The sequence below is a fragment of the Sesamum indicum genome, linkage group LG9 (genome assembly GCF_000512975.1).
Source record: "Sesamum indicum cultivar Zhongzhi No. 13 linkage group LG9, S_indicum_v1.0, whole genome shotgun sequence".
Lineage (NCBI taxonomy): Eukaryota > Viridiplantae > Streptophyta > Magnoliopsida > Lamiales > Pedaliaceae > Sesamum > Sesamum indicum.
The window spans coordinates 4,053,990-4,073,919 of NC_026153.1; the positions used below are offsets into that span (position 1 = coordinate 4,053,990).

General features: G+C 36.0%; 4 protein-coding genes across 4 annotated transcripts in view; 2 read left to right on the top strand and 2 right to left on the bottom strand.

Annotated features, from left to right (window-relative positions):
- Positions 4,033 to 5,252, top strand: LOC105170537. The gene has a single exon (XM_011091338.2). The coding sequence runs from the start codon at positions 4,139 to 4,141 to the stop codon at positions 5,045 to 5,047; it is 909 nt and encodes a 302-aa protein (XP_011089640.1). The 5' UTR covers positions 4,033 to 4,138; the 3' UTR covers positions 5,048 to 5,252.
- LOC105170538 (adenylyltransferase and sulfurtransferase MOCS3) lies at positions 8,080 to 12,438 on the bottom strand. Its single transcript, XM_011091339.2, has 10 exons — positions 11,943 to 12,438; positions 11,765 to 11,820; positions 11,346 to 11,410; positions 11,112 to 11,186; positions 10,933 to 11,011; positions 10,555 to 10,593; positions 10,327 to 10,435; positions 9,739 to 9,857; positions 9,194 to 9,310; positions 8,080 to 8,758 (listed from the first exon to the last, which is right to left on the bottom strand). The coding sequence occupies exons 1-10, from the start codon at positions 12,292 to 12,294 to the stop codon at positions 8,366 to 8,368; spliced, it is 1,404 nt and encodes a 467-aa protein (XP_011089641.1). The 5' UTR covers positions 12,295 to 12,438; the 3' UTR covers positions 8,080 to 8,365.
- Positions 12,861 to 16,826, bottom strand: LOC105170539 (peptidyl-prolyl cis-trans isomerase FKBP62). The gene is made up of 13 exons (XM_011091340.2): positions 16,516 to 16,826; positions 16,278 to 16,364; positions 15,095 to 15,355; positions 14,937 to 15,011; positions 14,785 to 14,865; positions 14,491 to 14,685; positions 14,313 to 14,408; positions 14,052 to 14,227; positions 13,845 to 13,967; positions 13,617 to 13,763; positions 13,416 to 13,543; positions 13,212 to 13,332; positions 12,861 to 13,111 (listed from the first exon to the last, which is right to left on the bottom strand). The coding sequence occupies exons 1-13, from the start codon at positions 16,694 to 16,696 to the stop codon at positions 13,061 to 13,063; spliced, it is 1,722 nt and encodes a 573-aa protein (XP_011089642.1). The 5' UTR covers positions 16,697 to 16,826; the 3' UTR covers positions 12,861 to 13,060.
- The window catches only part of LOC105170540 (receptor-like kinase TMK4), a 3,482-nt gene continuing 1,630 nt past the window's right edge, over positions 18,079 to 19,930 (top strand). Inside the window, exon 1 of the mRNA XM_020696783.1 lies at positions 18,079 to 19,929. Within this exon, the coding sequence (XP_020552442.1) occupies positions 18,232 to 19,929 (1,698 nt within the window). The 5' untranslated portion in view covers positions 18,079 to 18,231. The remainder of the gene's footprint in view (position 19,930) is intronic.

A 19,930-nucleotide genomic window follows, 5' to 3' on the forward strand; every position in this document is an offset into this window, starting at 1 on the left:
AACTCCTTTTTCTTTTTTTTTTTAATTATTATTATGTTGTTGTTATTATAATTTTAAAATTATTGCTTAATTTAATAATTATTTATAATTCCATAAACATATTAAAAAATAAATTTTAATTTATTTATTAAGCTAAAACATTATGATCTCATTTGCTTTGAGGGATGTGATTAAATTGTGACACTACACACCTTAAGATAAAATTAAATTTAGAAAACAAGTGAGAGAAAGAAATCAAATAATTTTATAGATACCTATAAAACTTTGTTCTTTTTTGATTAAATATTTTTCATATTTAGGGATAAATTAAATATTTATCATATTTATAGATAAATGTATAAAATCACATGCAATTTTTCCTAAGAGGGACTGATTAAATGATAAATTCCACCAAATAAAAAATAAAAAAACATGCTCAAATAAAAAGTGGCATGACAATCATGAAATATAAGGTGAATTACAACGGGGCTCATTTTATGTTTGTCATAATTTATAAATATTTTTTCGCTAGTTAAAATATTATAAATATTCTTTTAAAATTAACGAACATCTAATAAATATTCTCTCGTAATTCTCTATTGTAGAAGTATTTGTTAGAAGACCATAAATTCTAAAAAATATTTATAATTATGAAGAATTCCAAAGGAGTCAATCAAAAACCCTTACAAATTGTTGGAAACAAATTATAGGTACAAGAAATTATAAACTTATTACCAACATCAACAACAAAAACAAATTTGAATGAATCAACTACAAATATTTGGGCCTTAATTATCGGTGTAGCCCAGTTCAAAAAGTTGGGCCGAAAACAAGTATTATGAGCTAAGTCCCAATTATTGGGTGGATCTATACACCATAACTTGGTGGGCTGGTTAAACCTCAAGAACCAATGCCAATTTTCATTTTTTTTATTTATTTTTTAATAGAAACGTTCGATTACAACATATAATGCATCAAGAGATTTAAAATTTTCGGTTACAATTTTATTGATTGGTGTGGGAGGATTGATGTATTGTGGTGTCACATTCATATGCACGTACATGATCATAATCTCACCCAAACCCTCCCATCACACATCCACGTGTTTATTATTATTTATGCAACCAAAATTCGAGTGTTCGGATAAGACACAGATTGAAAGCGACCAAACAACCACCAATCACATACATAATACTTACGTATTTCTATTTGTGTCACCTTCTTCTCTACCTTTACATTTTTTACTTCAAATAATAATACATACATTTATTTCAGATACATTATTATATTGATTGATAGTCTTATCATAAGATTGTGTGCTAGATTGATGAATGGTTTGTAAATTATTTATATAAATATTAACTAAAATATATGTTACTTCTTTTTGTGAAATTTGACAATGTAAATTATAATTTCTTAGTATAGTTAATATATATATATATATATATTTTGATATGTAGTTTCAAGAATATATTATTTGTTCTTGGTTCGATGATTAGTCTATGGCATGCAGAGTTTTCCCTGATAATCCTTCAATAGTCAAGTAAGTTTCAATCAGATAATACATTATTTATTGGTTCAATCGATAAAAATGAGATATTTTTAATTAAATGGTTGAGGGTTCGATCTTATCTATTATAAGTATTCATGTATTAATGTTTAAAGAAGTAAAGAATGGTCACTTAAGCTTATAAGTTCAGTTGGTGAAGTTGAAGTCCTGTGATGTAGTGGTTGGGATGTTGTAATGATTTTTGTTAGATATTGATATATGATATCAATAATTGTAATCAATTTATTTCAATTAATAATAGTTCATCTTTCTTACTTCAAGAAAGAAGCATAGAATGACTTACTCTGACGAATATTGCGAATTTATATATAGGGATGGTTACGCTCTCCTCCTATAAGGTTAGATGTAATTACACCATGATTTGAGAAATTATATTTAGCATCTCTGAAGTTTGTTTCGATCTAACAAATAATTCAATCAATTAGTCAAAGTTCATTGAAATTGCTGATATTAACAAAAATATCAGAGAAGCTCCACATTCACCCTCGATTGACTTATTACTGACTTATTATAGAAATAAATCTTTTTATGATCAAATTATCCTCATACGTCCTAATGCGTTAATGTATGTGAAGAGATATATCTTCACCATTATAAGAGTAGTTTAGTGTAGTAAATCAATCGAGAATAAATATGAATTTTTATTCAGTTTTTTCGTTAGTATCAACAATTTAGTTAATTTTGACTAATGAAAGGACTTATTTATTAGACGGAAGTAAACCTTAAAGGTACTAGATGTAATTTTTCAAACTACAGAGAGTTTACATGTAATTATACCAAATCTTAGGGGAGAGGAGTGTAATTATCTTTTTTATACATATTCAATTTATTTGGATATGAGGGTATTAATAAATAGTTTAATACATGCATTGATTCACTAAATTAAAGGTCATGTAAAACAGGAAGGAGTTCCTTACCATCTCAGTGTTTGGGGGGCTTTTCTCTTGAGCTTTTCATCTCTCAAATTTCATATAATTATTGTGTTTCAATTTGTTTATAATTTTTTCTTTTATATTTATCATAATAATATTAGAAATGAATAGAATAAAGTTTGGTGGAGGGGAAGACAGCAGCAGCAGCATATCCCAATTCCCAAATCCAAATCCCCAATTTGGTAGGGGGTCCCACTCCCACCCACCTGAGGAACCTTGGTGTAAGTGAGAGGACAAAGTGGTCAGACAGAGTCGTAGCCTTGCCTTGCTTATTAACCCCCCACGTTTCCCCTCAACTCAAATACCTAATCCAATTCATCATTCCCCTCTCTCTCTTCAGTCTTCACCTTTTGCACTCCACCAAGAGCCGCCCCTGCCCCCCTCAATCCCACCCTACCCAAAACCCAATCCCTACACTCCTTTTTCTATGCCCATCCCATCACCCCTAAATATTATTATTATTATTTTTTTCAATAATTCTAATTTTTTTTAAATTAATGTAATTGTACACAAATTTTTTAAAATTTAAAAAATTATATTTATTATTCATGCAGTTTGTGTCCTTATAACAAATAAGTCTCCTCATTAATTAAAATTAACTGAATTTATTATTTAATAAAAAAATTAAATGAAAATCTATATTTACCTTCAATTGACTTATTGTAGATCAAATATTTTTTTTTATGAAAAAATTACCCTTGTATATATCTTCATATATTAATGCATGTGAGGAGGTATATTTTTACTATTGTAAGATAATTTAATAAAAAAAAATTATTTGATAAAAAATAAATCAGTAATAAGTCAATTAAGCGTAAATATCAATTTTCATTCAATTTATTGTTAATATCAACAAATTCAGTGAATTTTGACTAATAAAATGGCACATTTATTAGACGGATGCGAACCGCAAAAGTATTATATAAAAATTTTCAAATTGTAAAAAGTTTGAATATGATTATCCCAAATATTAGGGGGAATGAAATGTAATTACTAATTATTGTTATAATTGTATTGAAGGAAAAATTGATATGGCAACATAATGAAGAAAACATTTAATAATTATGCCACTATTATAATAAATATTGTAGCACAGGGTTTAAGAAGTCATTCTAAAAGTTAGAGCCTAACTGGTATGCCCCTTGTTACTTTAGTAGGTCAGGTTCATTCCAATAAATTATTTGTTATTATTGAAATGAGATTTATTTAATTATTTATAGTATGTGAAATAAAAATATAACGAGAATATGTAAAATTATTACATGTTAGAATAATGAAATAATGAAGGCATCCACCAGTTCCAGCGTGAGCAGAATGGTCTAGAACAACAGTCCCAAACCATGAATGGCTAGAATAAACCAATGGATATGCCTAATGCACGCTGCATTCCAATAAACACTAGTTTTTAACCCTTGCACTGGGATATATCTTTTCATTTTTATAATCCCATAAAACGTTCTTTCCGTTTCTGCGATTTTAATATAAATTCAGGAATATTCCTTTCCAAATTCCTCAGTTTATTGCCACTTGTTCAGCTTAACCGCTTCTCAATTATTTAACTTTTCCCTTATAAAACCAGCTCTTAATCTGGAGCATTTTATTAAGCTGCTTATTGAGCATAAAGCGCTTTTTTTAATCCGAAAGCTGTAGAAGCAGAATGATGTCGGGTTTTACGAGAATGAAGAGGGTGACTGACCCCTTGGATGATAAGGCGAAGGCGCGGATCGTCGGCCGGGATAGGATCGGGCTGGGTTACCTCAGCAGCGGCAGCGAGTACAGCGCTCAAGCAGATGATGACGTCGCCTCCCCCAGCCTTTCCGAGCTTTTTTTCGGTTTCAACGTCCACGATGCCGGGGACGAGTCGCCGGAGAGCGGTGGTTCCGATTGCGAGCGGGATCGGTCAATGTGCGAAATGAATGAATGTGCGAGTGTTGATTTGATTAAGCCTATTTTGGAAGATCAGAGAGACGCGTTTAAGAGAGTGCTTGCGGCTCACGTTTGGAAAGCCGTGCAAGTGTTTTCCGGTTTGAGATCGAATAAGCAGATGATGCGGAGGAACGTGATGGCGTATCTGAGGAACTGCGGGTACTATGCGGCGATTTGTAAAACGAAGTGGGACAGCTCCGGCGGCCTCACCGCCGGGAACTACGAATTCATCGACGTCCTCCGGAAGGAATATTCGACGAGGTACTTGGTCGACTTGGATTTCGCTTCAGAGTTCGCGATCGCGAGGCCGACGAATTCCTACGAGCGTCTGCTGCAGCACGTGCCAAGAGTTTTCGTCGGAACGAGCGAAGATTTGAAGCAGATTCTGAAGCTGGTGAGCGACTCCGCGAGACGGTCGTTGAAGAGCAGAGGCCTCCACCTGCCGCCGTGGAGGAAGCACCGGTTCATGCAGAACAAGTGGCTCGGTCCCTACCGCCGAACGACGAACCTATTTCCTGCGTCGTTTTCTTCTCCTTCGGCGGCGAAGCAAGGCTACGGAGTTAAATGCCGCGCCGTCGGTTTTGACGCCGCCGTCAACGGCGGGCAGTTACTGTTTCCCGCTACAGCCCGTACAAGATGACTATGATAGATATTATGATAAAAACAAAAATGAAAATGATTTTGCTAAACTCTGTCGTTTTGTGTTGGCAGAATATTTATTTATTTAATTTTCATTATTATCCTCTCAGTGGTGTACGCGGCAAATACACCTTGTACACATGGCGGCGCCGCATGCGATAAGACATCATGAGATTGAGAAATGACGGGAAAGATTTTGGATTCAATCCAACGGCTGTAGCATCGTGTCCATTTTTGAGAGAATACTGTGCATTAGAATTAAATGCATGTTTGCAAAATTTTTTGGAACGAAACTCTAAAACAAATATAATTTTCAGTAATTTGATTTAGAAAGTCTTTCGACATTAATATAATATATTGGGCTAATATTTTTGTTTGTTGATTAAGTTTTTCCTATGCACATATAATCAATAACTTTTCACGTTTAAAATATATTATATAATAAGAGTAAAACATATAAATCAATACATTACATTAACAAAAAGAAAGAAAGAACGATTTATCAATTAATGTATTTTGAAAAGTTGAATTAGTTATTTTATCATAAATGACACTTTTGACTTTACAAAAAATTAATTTGACAGTGTTACTAACCGCTATTTGTGAGTGTGAAGGAGCTTTTCTTTTTATAAAAGTACAGATTACTTTAATTCTTCAAATTTATTTTCTAACATTAATATCTTTAAATTTTATATTTTTTTTGTCTCAAATGGATTCATTCAATAGAAATATGATTAAAAAATGATAAACCCCCTCCGCCACAACATAGATAAGAATTTTTAGGATGAAATTTCTGTTATTATATACACTTCTAAAATATGTTTATTACAATCATCCTCCTCTGTATATGATTTTGAATTATTGTAACATTTTAAAATAAATATTATTCAAATTTATGGTTTTTTATATAATTATTCTGAGATTTACATAATTTATGCCTTGTGCTGTTTTTTATTGAGTATTCTTAAGAATATTGTCAATATAATTTTAAGATATTATATTCAACATATATATGTGCTGCAAAATATGTGAACTTAATAGATATAATTAATGTATAATATCTATAATTTGTGGTAACAATGTGCTATATTACAAATATTTCTACATGTAATTAAGCATAAAATATATAATTTAATATAACATAAAAAGATTTAAAATAATTTTTAAATTTATCAATATTAAAATAAATATAATTCGAAATTAGAATTGATGAATTTCAAATTCCTTAATTTTTGAATTATTCAAACTAATCTTTGAAATCTATAATTTTAAATTTTTTGATACAATAAAACAAAATATATTTTAAGCAGTAAAATAGAAGTATAGAGGTAAATGGCTCTTTTTATATTTTATGAGAATGAATGTGATTATAACTGGTCTCAGATGGTAACACGCTACCTAGCCTTTTCTTGTACTCATTGTATTAGGTCTGGAAATTTTGATTTTGATAATAAAATTTGGGAAAAAAAATGTAATTTAGTCCCTTGTAATATTGCAAATGTGTAAATTACTTCTTATGATTTTTTTTTAGCAATTTAACTCTGTGTTTTTTAAAATACAGCAGTTTACCTCTAGTGTTTTTTTTAAAAATTAAGTAATTTACCTTCCTAAACAGGAGGTAAATTGTTTCATTTTAAAAAATATAGGAGGACAAATTATTATTTTTTTTTATAGAAGATAATTTACTCATTTACAATATCACATGGGATAAATTGAATTAAACTCATAAAAAAATTTGTTTGATGTTTGATATAAAGTGTATTTTATCATAATATGCATTTAATGTGTTGATTAAATTGATCTTAATATGGAAAAAATAAAGGAGGTTTGTGGTATTGCTTCTCCTTCCTTGGCGTCTCAAATCATATCAACTTTCCTTTCTCCTCCAGAACTTAGTTGGATGTATTAGTTGTGCATAGATTTAAACACCCACCCACCCACCCTTGGCTCTTTGTAAAGGCAGGTACCCTCATGAGTACTAAGAGGATAATGTAAAAATGTAAAGAAAGAGATAAGGCTATTTCTATATTTATTATCTGTTTTCGGCCTTTGGGAGTTGGCTTTAGAGTAAAGTGGGGTTGTTGACCCTTCCCGTTTAGGGACAGTCTCTGACCTCATCTCTTTCGCTCTCCCCGCCTCAAATGCCAATGCCTTCTTCCTACGGAATATCTACTCTTTCTCTTTTATCTTTATTTTCGTTGTGTAATATGATTGATGTTTTATTATTATTGTCAATTCTAACTTTATATGAACATTATGATTTCATTTGGAAAATATACCCAGTAAAGAAAGAGGTATTGAAGCTATATATTATTTAGACTCTTCGATTGCAATTAATGTGAGAAGCCAATGCTTGATTAAATAAGAGTTTTAATTTTTTTTTGTATATTTTGGAAATATTAATTGGGGTGAACAGAGAGGATATTTGATAAAAAAGAAAAAAAAAAAAGAAGACCATAAAGATCTTTATCAACTTGGTGGGAATGATTGAAGCAACTTGCACGCTTTCAGTGAAGAGAGAGAGTTGGTTCAGAAGCGTACAGATTCCAGGGGCGCTTCCCCCTTTTTGGCATTTTTCATTTTTCCTTTTCCTGGAGGAGAGCTCTTGAAAATGTTTACAAGAGACTCTTGAGCAATTTATTTTATCATTATTTCCTTTTTCAAATTCAGTCAAATCTCAGCCCAAGGTAGGCAAGTAAGTTCCTTCAGACATGGTGGGAAGATGAAACAAATCGCCCGCATTTTGAAAATGAGGAGCGATTTCATAAAATCCACTGATAAATGATGAACCTTATCCAATTCATTAAATGTGTTATTAGGCTTACTTTCACCATACCCCCATCATTCAATATAGCGTAAATTACTCATGGACCCCCTACAGCTTGCCGTAATTACAATCACAACCTCATACTCGCTCTTTCGTGTAGTAACCCTATAGTTGGATCAACTAAATATGAAAATATGCTGGTTTTAGACATTTTTTTTATACGTTTGCTTCATGTCTCTAAACAAGTAGCATCTCTCTCATTAGAATCAGATAAAAAGTTGAGGTACATTGCAGAGCCCAGGATATGACAACAAAGAGGAGCTTCAATTTTCTCTCTATTCCCGCAAAGTTTTCTTTTTGACAATGTTACAGTAGTGAAGGATTATAAAACATACATGGATCATCAAGATCATCCTCAAATATCATCCTTCTCTGTCTCAATGAGTTATGAGTATAAAGTAAATATTCTGAATTCTCTTCCCAACCAAAAAGTACAGCACATACCTGGACCTATATGCAAAGCTCGACCATGTTTAGGAGAACCAAGCATGTTCAGTAGGTTGGGAAGCTTGGATCCACGTCGTGGGCCCACGACTCAAGCCCTCCGATAATGTCCTTAGCTGAAGCAAACCCCATCTTATGAAGATACTGAACGGCCCTTTGGGAATCATTGCCTCTTCTGCAAATAACATACAAAGAAGCACTTTGATTGTCATCGTCCTTCTTGTGCCCTTCTTCTCTTGCCAAGGCTGCAGAAACTTCGGACAACCTTGCCTCCAGACTTGCCAAAGGAATGTTCATGGACTTTGGGAGAGAGATAATCTTGTAGTGATGAGAAGGTCTCACGTCTACTAAGACATGTGCCTCACCTTTTAAATTTCTCTCATTATACTCCTTGCTCGTTATTCTAGCCTCTGAAGGAAGTAGGTGTAGCTTCAGTGGAGACTGTAATGATAAAGGTGGTCATGAAACCGTAAAATCGAGTGAGCTCCAAAAAGATCAAATTTGTCGGCTTGTAAACATATTTTACAGTACATGCATAAGACATAAAAAATTGAAGCATGGATGCAGTCTGATAGATAAGTTAGTTGGTAGGAGAAAGGATGAACAGATTGTCCTAGTAACCTGTTCTAGGGGCTACAAACTGATAATAATAGAGATTGTGACCACCATGAGACCGGTTGGTAATAATTCTAAAAAATAATTAACTATTCAAGGTTCACATAGATGAGAATATTAAATCTGTTCTCAAGTACATCAGGTGTCAGAATCTTCATTTATTTTTGTAATTCAAAACAATTCACTTTGGTAAGTATGCAAGTTACAGACAATGTTACACACAAAGAAATTGGGGACACGAATAACAAAGAAGACATGCACCGTGGATAGTGGAGATTGAGTGAATTTTTCATAGTCGAAATTACAAAATTGCTCTTCTGTCAATTTTGCATTTTCTCCACAGGCCTCACATTGTGGTGACCTCCCTCTGATTTTGACCTACAACATGCAGCGGCAAGAGTTACGATAATGACACCACAGATTGAAAATTAATTCAAATTTTATAACAAGAAAGAAAACAAAATATAACTAAAGCGCATGCAGTGTACATAGGAGCTCCTCCGCCCTTTGTATTAGCATGTGTATTTTGTCATTTATGTACAGTAAAATATAAGCAAGTACTTCCTCCACAAAACACAAGTCATGTACATTGTATGACATTTGAACAGAACCATGATTCACTTCCAAAAAAGTTTCAATTCGTATCTTTCAGGATTCATGTCAGTTTAAAATAAATTAAACACAGCGCTCATTCTGGAGTAGATAAACTGTTCATATCAAATAGTAAATTTTGGGGAATTCATGCTGAAAGTTGAGGAATGGAATAAATATCTGAACTGTAGGGCAGAAACAAGACATAAACATACAACACGAATTCGAGCAGAAAGCGCATCAAGCAGAAGCATCCTTCCTGAAAGTGGTTCACCAACTGCACCTGCAACTTTTATAGCCTCCAATGCCTGGAGACACCCAATAACGCCAGGAACTGTATTTCAACCGCAAAAGATAAATAAGCAACAATACAATGAAGCTAAACTTCAATTTGCTAAAAAGTACTCATTTAGTCTTTGAACATATTCCAGTTATCCAACACAGGATAAGGTCAGATTTTATAAGTTGCAGTGGCTCTGTTTAACATCCAAGAGTAAGGATCAGCAGGCAGTCAATAGAAAATTCTATACAATAGTTAATTTTAGTGGGCTTGTGCCTAAATACCCAACCTGACCAACAGCCCTTCCAAACCATAATAACAAAGAGAAAAGGGCATGAGAAAGTAGAGGAAAAAAAAATATGTAACATACCACTAACTAAAATGCTTAAAATCATAACACACACAAAATTAAAACATTTATGAAAAGAAGATATATAAATTGTTTCACCAGATACTGTAAGATAATTTGTATCTTCAAAATGATTCTGAAATCATCAATAAAAGTTTTATATCCTCAATGTACCTACTCCAAGAACTCCACTGTCCGCACATCTTTGACATGCTGTTGTAGGTGGTGGAGTAGGAAATAGGCATCGATAGCATGGACCTCCTTTATAATTGTAAACAGTAAGCTGCATAAGCAAAAGAGGATGGATAAACAATACAACCAACAACAGTTGTGCCCTACATTGAAGTTTCCTACAACTAACAGCTTAGCCAATGGGTTTGACATGAGTTGCCCCAAAAGTACCTGTCCTTCTAGTCCAAGTGCAGCTCCAGAAATTAGAGGCTACAAGCACAAACAAATGCATGGTCAGTAGAAAGGAAGTTTATATGAGAATAAATATATTAGAGCAATCTACAAAAGAAATATTAATATGACAGGAAATTTGCAATTTACTGTCCCGGCAGTGACACGCAAGATTAAGATTTTCCTCATAAATGATTACCTTCTAAACCCAACAATAGCAACAATAACAGATCGAACTGGAACTATCATAAACTTTGATGGACATGTTACTAAGTTCAAAAGTTAATATATATTTTAATGAGTTGAAACCAATCTGTTCATATCAAGTTCTTTGTAGACTTCATTCTCCTAAAAAAGATATAGCACACAACAACTCACCTTTCCTAACACAACACAGCAATCACTGATCATGTAACGACTAGGTACGTTATCAGTTGCATCTACAACAATGTCATACCTGCAAAACATGAAAAGCCTCATATATGGAATTTCATCCCACTATGAACTATGAATGTGAAATACTGGAGGAAAACAAAATGGACAGCGAACTATCATACTTTCTCACAATCTCCAACGCATTTGACGTACGGAATGCCTCCCTGTGTTCTACTATTTGGACAGAAGAGTTAATCCTAAATCAACAATGTTAAGATAATAAGAGCTAGAACAATGATCTTTTGACATGAGACTGCAACTTTTCAAACTAAAGAAGATAAAATACAACACTATCCTCCTGTGCTGCTATATTAAAATAAAAAGAAACTAAGAAATAGAACCAGCAAGTAGCATACGCGCGACATGCAGCAGCAGCAGACTCTACTTTTGATCTTCCAATATATGCTTCAGTATGAATTATCTACAAGACAATCACAAGAATTTGTCAATGGAGGTCACTAACAACTCAAATCATCTCACCCAGGGGTAAAAGCACAATTACAAGATTAACCATATTGTAGGACATGGAAGTTGGCATTTTCAAAATTCCAATCAATACATCGTTTCAGCAGTTTCTCTCTCTGGCTTCTTTTCTATCTTTCATTTGCAAACTAATGAACTGCTTTCCTCCAAATGTCTTTCATTTCCATTTGGTTCCTACTTCCTCATAACATATAACTATTGCCCAAATCAAATTTTAGCTTCAAACAGGACAGTCACTAAAATTGATGACAAAAACAGAACAAATGGTGCGGTTTACTATTCCCCCGTTTACCTGCCTGTGTAGATTGTTAAGCTCCACAACATCATGATCAACAATACCCACACAGCCTGGAAACACGCGCCAATCACAAACAACCATCAATATAATGCAACCAAAAACCACGTCACTAAATCTCAAATCAGTTATACGGTAAAAAGCACTTGAACTACGCCAATTAATCCATACACACCGATACCACACGCCGCAAGGTAAAGCAGAGCCGGCGAGCCCAAGCCTCCAGCTCCAATAACCAACACGGAACACTTCAACAAATTCGCCTGCGCCTCAACCCCAAAGGACGGGAGCAACAAATGGCGGCTGTATCTATAAATCATATCAGGCGACAATTGACCACTGAGAAGCGTCTGCTCAGGGCGCGGAGCAGACGAATTAGCCACCTCGTTCCCATTTACTGAACCATAACTAGTTAGGCGAACTCGCAGAGCCGATATACGGTGGTCGATTTCCGCCTTGACCTTCTCCAGAGACGCGATTTCCCGGCGAATATCCGCCGGCGTTTCGGCAACTCCGTTGGAGTCCATGGGAGTGTGAGTGAAATGTTTAAGTGGCGTGGGATTGGTGGGATGAGTGCAAAGACAGGGGAGTAGGGCTTTTGAGTTTTGACTATGTCGGAGCGTGGAAATGTTAGATGGGCCTGGGTCGCACTCAACCCAACACTCTCTGTCATTCAAATTCTGCTCCTATATTATAATAGCACCGTTGCTTCTGGACAGTGAAATTTATAGTGTAGTAACATAAATACTTTATATTTATATTTATATTATTATTTTAATAAATTATATTAATGATTTTAATTATACATACATTCTCATCATAATATACTTCTGAGTTTGTAATATTTATAATATCCTATATTTAATAACAAAAATTTATACAAATATCCTTTGTCGTAAATTATACTAACATTTTATTGTATTTGCAGTTAATAAATGATGAGGGATATTTATATAAGTACATTTAATTTTAGAGGATTGACGACGCAATTTACTGTAATTCTTTATATTAAACTCGCATAAATGAAAAGAAATATTCACATGAGCAGAGAGGGAGGGTGGGGTTTTGAGAATTTGATTGAAAGCATCGGGTGTGCTGGATGAACAGGCTCTTATCTTAGATATGTAACAAAGACTTAAAATTCCATGGAGAGAGACACTCGAAAATCTGAGCCATTTATAATTTATCACAATCCAAGACAACTCACAACTAGTTCTACATATAGAAGAAGAACAAGAAACTCGGGCACGAAAAGAAAAATCTTGCAAAACTCATGTTAAGAGGTTATGCTTATTATGCCTTGCTTTCGATGCTCATGGGTCCGTCCTCCTTACGAGCCGTGTTCTGCAAAATTGCACACACCCAAAATATAAGAAATCACTCAGCCTTCCATCATATATGGGAGGAACGATAAATATAACAACTTTCAGAAGCAGAGCATTACGTTGGAATCAAATGGTTGCAGCTTATTCAACTTGGCAAACATGTTTCCGTAGAACTTGGCATCCTTCTTGTTATATTCCTTCACCTTCTCCTTAAGAGCTTTGTATACGAGCTTCACCTCCCTATTTTCACAATGAACACAGAAAATCTTCAGAATTGTAGTGATGTTAGGAAGAGATTATTGAGACAATTTGAGTTTGCTTACCTGTTATCCGGGTCAAGTTCAAGTGCCTTTTTTATATCAAATTCAGCCAGATCAAGATCCGCCATGTTCATGTATGCTTGAGCTCTTCTGTAGAGCGCCTTCACATTTGTACTCTCCAGTTCCAGCACCTTCAGGAGGTAATTTCCTTGTTAGTTTCATCAAACCTCTAACACCCATTTAATGTGAATTAAGATACAAAACCTTGGTACAAAGCTTCTCTGCCTGCTTGTAGTCTTTCAATTTCAACTTGCAAGCTGCATCATTCAAGTTGCAAGTAACCTTCAGTGCTTTGGACTGTTTCTTTTCCTCCTCACTGAAAGAAGTGTCATACTCGATATACTTGGCAGCCTGGTTGAATATTCTTCATGTAAGAAACGACGGCAAATAGAAATTTAATACAGCCATTAAAACAGATCCGAAAATATTTACCTTCTCATATCTCTTTGAGGCTCTGACATATTTGCCAGCCTTGAACAGAACATTCCCTTCTTCCTTTTTCTTGCCAGCAGCCTCAATCTTTTCTGCTGTATCCATATCCCAAGATTCCTTCTCCTGAAACATGAGTTAACAAGTTTGATTTTGTGCCCCTCAAACTTGTATGGATGCAAACACACTAAAGCTCATTAGAAGAACTACCTTAACAAAAGAGACAAGCTCAACATCATAGCACAGAGTTGAGTTTGGAGGAACTCTAGCCAACTCCTGCTGTGACTCAGACGAACCAAATGCATACTCTGGGGCAACTGTCAAGAGTGCTGCCTCTCCCTTCTTCATTGTTTTCACAGCTCTGTCTAACCCCTCAATTACTTGCTCTGCTTAATCAAGAAGCAAATTAGGTTTATTCATGTGAATGCAAATCAAATATTGATGAGGGAAAGAATTGAATATACAATGTACCTTCGTCTACTTTAAATTCAAAAAGATCATTTTCATCATCCCCATGACCTTTCTTAACAAAGATGGTACCATCTTGCAGCTTTCCGATCAATTTCACTGGACAATTGAAACAATATGAATGGATGACACCTCTGAGAGTTGACAACAAAAAGCCACAGGAATCATTTCATGTGCTTACATTTGACAACAGCTCCTTCATTCGGGCGCTCGTATCCCTCTCCTTCTTTCAGTATCTTCTTGATAACTTTCTTGTCATCTGTTACATTGGATACTGTCTTCCATGATAGCAGTTCTAGTGCGATATTCAATGTAGCGTTGGGTGGAACAGCTTCTTCATCACCAGAGGCTGGCTTGCCCTTTTCACCAAACCCATCTGCATCAAAAGGAGAGATATGAATGCTCCTAAATAATTTATGCAGGAGAAACAGGCTTCAATTCTAGAGTCCTGATAACTTGCAATAACAACTCTTACATTGAGGTTTGACCGTTAGCAGGACCTTTTCGCCTTTCTTCATTGTCTTCACAGCCTTGGAAAGAGCAGGACAAAAATGACCTAAATACAATTATCTTATCAGTAGAACTCAAGAGTAAAACTTAAGCACATGTCATCCTTCAGAAACATACCTTCTTGAACAGTGAATTCGACTCCATCAGATTTGGCAATAACAGTTTCATCTTCCAGTCGTGCTTCATACTTGACTGGATTATAGGAGACAATATAGTTATTAATAAGTTAATATAACATCAACTTAATGTATTTGGAAAGCACATCGTTTCCATACCAAGCACTTCATCAGGGTCCTTGGGGTTCTCCCATTTCTCTCCCTCTTTCAGAATCTTTTTAAATATACCACCGTCCTTGCAGATGTCCTTAACACTGACCCAGGAAAGCAATTCAACATCAAACTGTAGTGTAGCATTTGGAGGTATAGTCGGAGGAGAACCAGATTCACCATACGCCAACTCAGGTGGGATGGTGAAAATTGCATTTTCACCCTTCTTCATTGTTTTGATACCTTCATCCCATCCTTTGATCACTTGTCCTGTAAAAGAAATGGAGGGTGTCATGGGGCATTTTTAACCTACCTCATATAGACAAAAGAAGTCCAACAAACTCCAACTTGATATTTACACAACCGAATGTGTTCAGGGTACAAGGATAGCTTAGAGCATACTTCGTTAGGATACCAAAATCGCAGCACTCTGTTTCTGGTCCTTAAGACTATAAACTAGTCTATGATTCAGATGAAGCACACCCTTATACAACCTTAACCACAGAAAACATAGCAGGTTCTTCCACAGAAATAGAACATTACCCCCAAGTCCCCAACTAATATCTCTCGCTCTCTTATCCACCTGCGCCTACTCTATGTTTGTCTTTGTGCGCAAAATTGACCAACATTTGCATAAATTAAACTGAATACTCAGAAACAGTAAATATTTTACTTCAGGAATGGCAATTCATGTCAAGTTCATTCAATACCTTTTATCACTATTTTACACCCCTTAATGTAGTAAGTCCATATATGATTAAAAATGCACCAGGCGAACTTTTCATATTCACCAAATCCAGTATCACACATAAAAAGTTAGGTCACTCCTTCCAGCACAACGCAATTTGTCTTAAACAATATTGCACATGAAAAGTTACAGGTGCAGTAAATTGCAGAGCAGTAGACACACGGATGCGCATCTGTGCACGTGTAAAGAGAGAGAGATGGCTAGACACACTGGCACCTAACTATACATGTTGTGTTCGAATATATACACATATAAAATAACAATATGCATATGCACATATGTAGCATACATCTTAAAACAATATTGCTTTAAGGTACAAGCTGAGTGGATTCTAGTTGTGAAACTTTCAACGTTGGCAGCCATTCAAGCATCCAACATTGCTAACCAAAGAGTACACAAGTAATCAAACACAACAGTCATCGAATGAAAGTAAGTTTAGCTAACCTTGGCCGAGAGTGAACGTGAAAGGCTCCCCCCTATCACGACTGGAATCAAACTTGGTCCCATCCAGCAATATCCCAGTGTAATGAACTGAGAATTTTTCCGCAAACAAATTTTCATCACTCAATCAACTACCGCAACAACCAAACAACAATAGAAACAAAAAAATAAAAAAGTACACACACCCACAACCGATCAATTTAAAAAACAACCAGAAAACCATCAAAATACAGATAACTACCTTCAACTTCATCGCCACTATCAGGAGTATCCCAGCCTTCACCTTCCTTAACAAGCTTCTTCTTCAAACCTTGTTCCCCGATCTCCTTCTCCTCCCCGACCTTCATGTAGCTGGTCTCCTCCGGCAGATCCATGTCCTCATCCAACCCCGTCGCCGGCGGAATCCCGAAGTCGTTCTCCATTTCCAGCTCCAGAACTGCTAGAGAATGACGACAATGCGATCGTATACGTCGAAGATGAGTGAATGTGAATGGCTGACGGAGATTTGGTTGTATGGGAAGAGGAAGGAGAGTGAGGGCAGGGAGGGTCTTATTGAGTGTGGGAGTTCTAGAGTGTTCTATGACCGTGAACGGCGGAAGGTTAGGTGTTAAATTTTGGCCCAGGCCCAACTCACCAAGGCCCCTCTGGATGGCAGCCCACTTGCAGCCTGTCAATCACCAAACCCGACCCGTTGACCCAACGCACTTCAATGACCCGACTATTTAATGTTTTATTCTAATCCTTTCTTTCAAAGCCTCTCATTTTTGGTCGATTGTTTCCTTCCTTTTTCTTCTTCATGGTTTTAGAAAATTCTTCACCATCTTCATCTTCAATGCCCAACCACTATAAAACTCTTACTCTTATTTCTGATTTGTTAAGAACTGAACAAGAACAAAAAAAAAGAAAAAACCTTTTTTGTGAAGGTACTGTGGGTGTTTCTTACTCAGGAAAATCTGATTTTTTCTTAGTATTTAACTGCAATTACTAAATCCACTTTGTGGTCTGTTGACTCTGTTCTGTTCTGGTCTGTTCTCCTCAGCCTCAGGCTCAACTCAAGCAAGTATACATACATGGGATGGAGTAGTTATAGCACGCATTCATGTCCATAATAACCACCAAAGGGAGCCGCAACGCAATGACTGATCGGTGCACTTTGAATAAAAAAGAATTTGATCAATTCCGACGAGATTTGCTTTTGGATTGGATCCTCTCCATTTTTATAAATGAGATACACATTTACGATCTTGTTCCAATTAATTGATTGTTATTATAAGTTGGTTGTTGATTTTGTTTTACTTCTTCATAATAATTGATTTTATGCAAATTATTGGTTGCCATTAAAAATGGATTCTCAATTTATACTTATTTCTTGATAATTAATATTTCTTAAAATAATACTCAAAATGAAACGCGTGGACAAATTAGTCCAATATTTTCGTCGATAAATTCCATATTGATCAATCAAATACTGATTTGTACACCATCATCAAAATATTATTCTCTATGAAATAATGCAAAATTATTTTTTTCCTGATGCTCGAATACTAAAATTAAAATATCAAGAACTTAAAGTATTAGATCGTTGTATTTATTTACGTTCATAATAGGTATTTTTATTTAGTTTTTGATATTTAATATTACTCGAAATACAAAAATTATGATGAAGTGGGATGAGAAGATAAAAATAAAGCAAAAAAAGAAAAAAAAAAAAGAAAGTAATATCCAATAACCACCACCAATCATTATGATATACATTAATAGAAGTAATTATAATACACAAAGATTTCAAGAAAATGTCCTTCTCAAGGGTTTACATGAAATACCATTCTGACATTTCTTTTCTATTTTTCACTTACCATTTGGAAAAAAATAAAAAAACAAGTCTTTAACCAACTACCATTAACTAACGGTTTCACCGTTCACTTCTCTTGTTCTTCCCACCAATCTCTCCTCTCACATGCCAGGGGGGACGGCTGAGAGCAACCGCCATTCCCACCGTCGCCCACAACGGCCACCACCACGACCGCCTAAAGAGAGAGATAAGTGTCTCTTTTGTGCCATCTATATCTTAACGACGATACTCGTCACTGCCATTGGCCATGTCTCTGCCGGTGATGCGGATGTCATGGCCAAGTTGGCCAAGTCTATCAGCCCAACCCCTGCGGGCTGGACGGGCTCCAGCTTCTGCAAATGGCACGGCATCAGCTGTGATTCCTCAGGTCAAGTTACCTCCATTAACTTAGCATCAGAATCTGTCTCTGGGACGTTGCCATCGGAACTCAACCAGCTTTCTAGCCTGAAATCTCTCAGCCTTCAAAGAAATCAGCTCTCCGGGGCCTTACCAGCTTTGCCAAGTTCCGTGGAAGAGGTCAATCTTGATGAGAACAGCTTCAATTCCGTCCCGTCTGGATTCCTGTCAGGCTTGACAAGTTTACAAGCTTTCAGCATCATGAACAACACCGATCTTCCCCCCTGGGAAATCCCTGTGAGCCTGAAAGATTCCAATTCTTTAGTCAGTTTCAACGCAAGCATGGCAAACATTGTGGGGGAAATTCCAGACATTTTCGACTCCATGCTGAATTTCCAGACCCTCAGGCTTTCTTACAACAATATGACAGGGTGGTTGCCGGTGTCGTTTTCCAAGTCGTCGATTGAGAATTTATGGATCAACAATCAGGCGATGGGGTTTTCAGGCACGCTTCATGTTCTTGGGATGATGACGCAGTTGAAAACCGTTTGGCTCCATTCCAATAAATTTTCAGGCCCAATTCCTGATCTTTCTGCCTGTACAGAACTATCTGAACTTGAGCTCCGCAACAATTTTCTCACCGGTGTGATTCCCGATTCTCTTACAAAGCTTCCGAAGCTTCAAATGGTCACGTTGCAGAACAACAAATTCCAGGGACCAGTTCCTAGTTTCCGACGAGGCGTTGAGGCGAACCTTGGGACTACAAACAATTTCTGTCTCTCTACTCCAGGCCCGTGTGATCCACGGGTCACTGCATTGCTCGAGGCTGTTGGCGCAATGAACTCCCCAATGATATTGGCAGAATCTTGGGAGGGGAATGACCCTTGTAAGGCATGGAAATTTATTACGTGTGAGGGCGGAAGTGTGACCGCAATCAATTTTGGGAAGCAGAACTGGATCGGGATCATATCTCCGGCCTATGCTAATTTAACCACTCTGAAAACTTTGCTTTTAAATGACAATAAACTCGAAGGTGTGATACCTGTGAGCTTGGCGAGCTTAAAGCAGCTCCAGACTCTTGATCTCTCCAACAACAACATTTCTGGAAAAGTACCAGATTTCCCTTCTTCCACAACGGTGAAAGTCTCTGGCAACGAATTCATCGGTAAAGATATTCCACTTCGTTCTCCACTTGAACGTTCCTACGGAGGTAATGGAGCAGACATTCAATCAGCCTCAGCTTCAAAATCTTCTGTCTCGCCATGGGGAATTGCCATTCCTGTCCTAGTTTCAGCTCTTCTTATTGTAGTCCTGGGCTTTCTGATCTACAGACGCCACAGGAACAAGCGAACAAACAGCTACGACTCGGTTAGCAAAGCAAGTGAAGAAGGAAACAGTGGAAAACAACTGATTGACATAGATCCGAATGCAAAAAGCTCTAACTCTGCTAGTAGTCTAAGTGAAACTG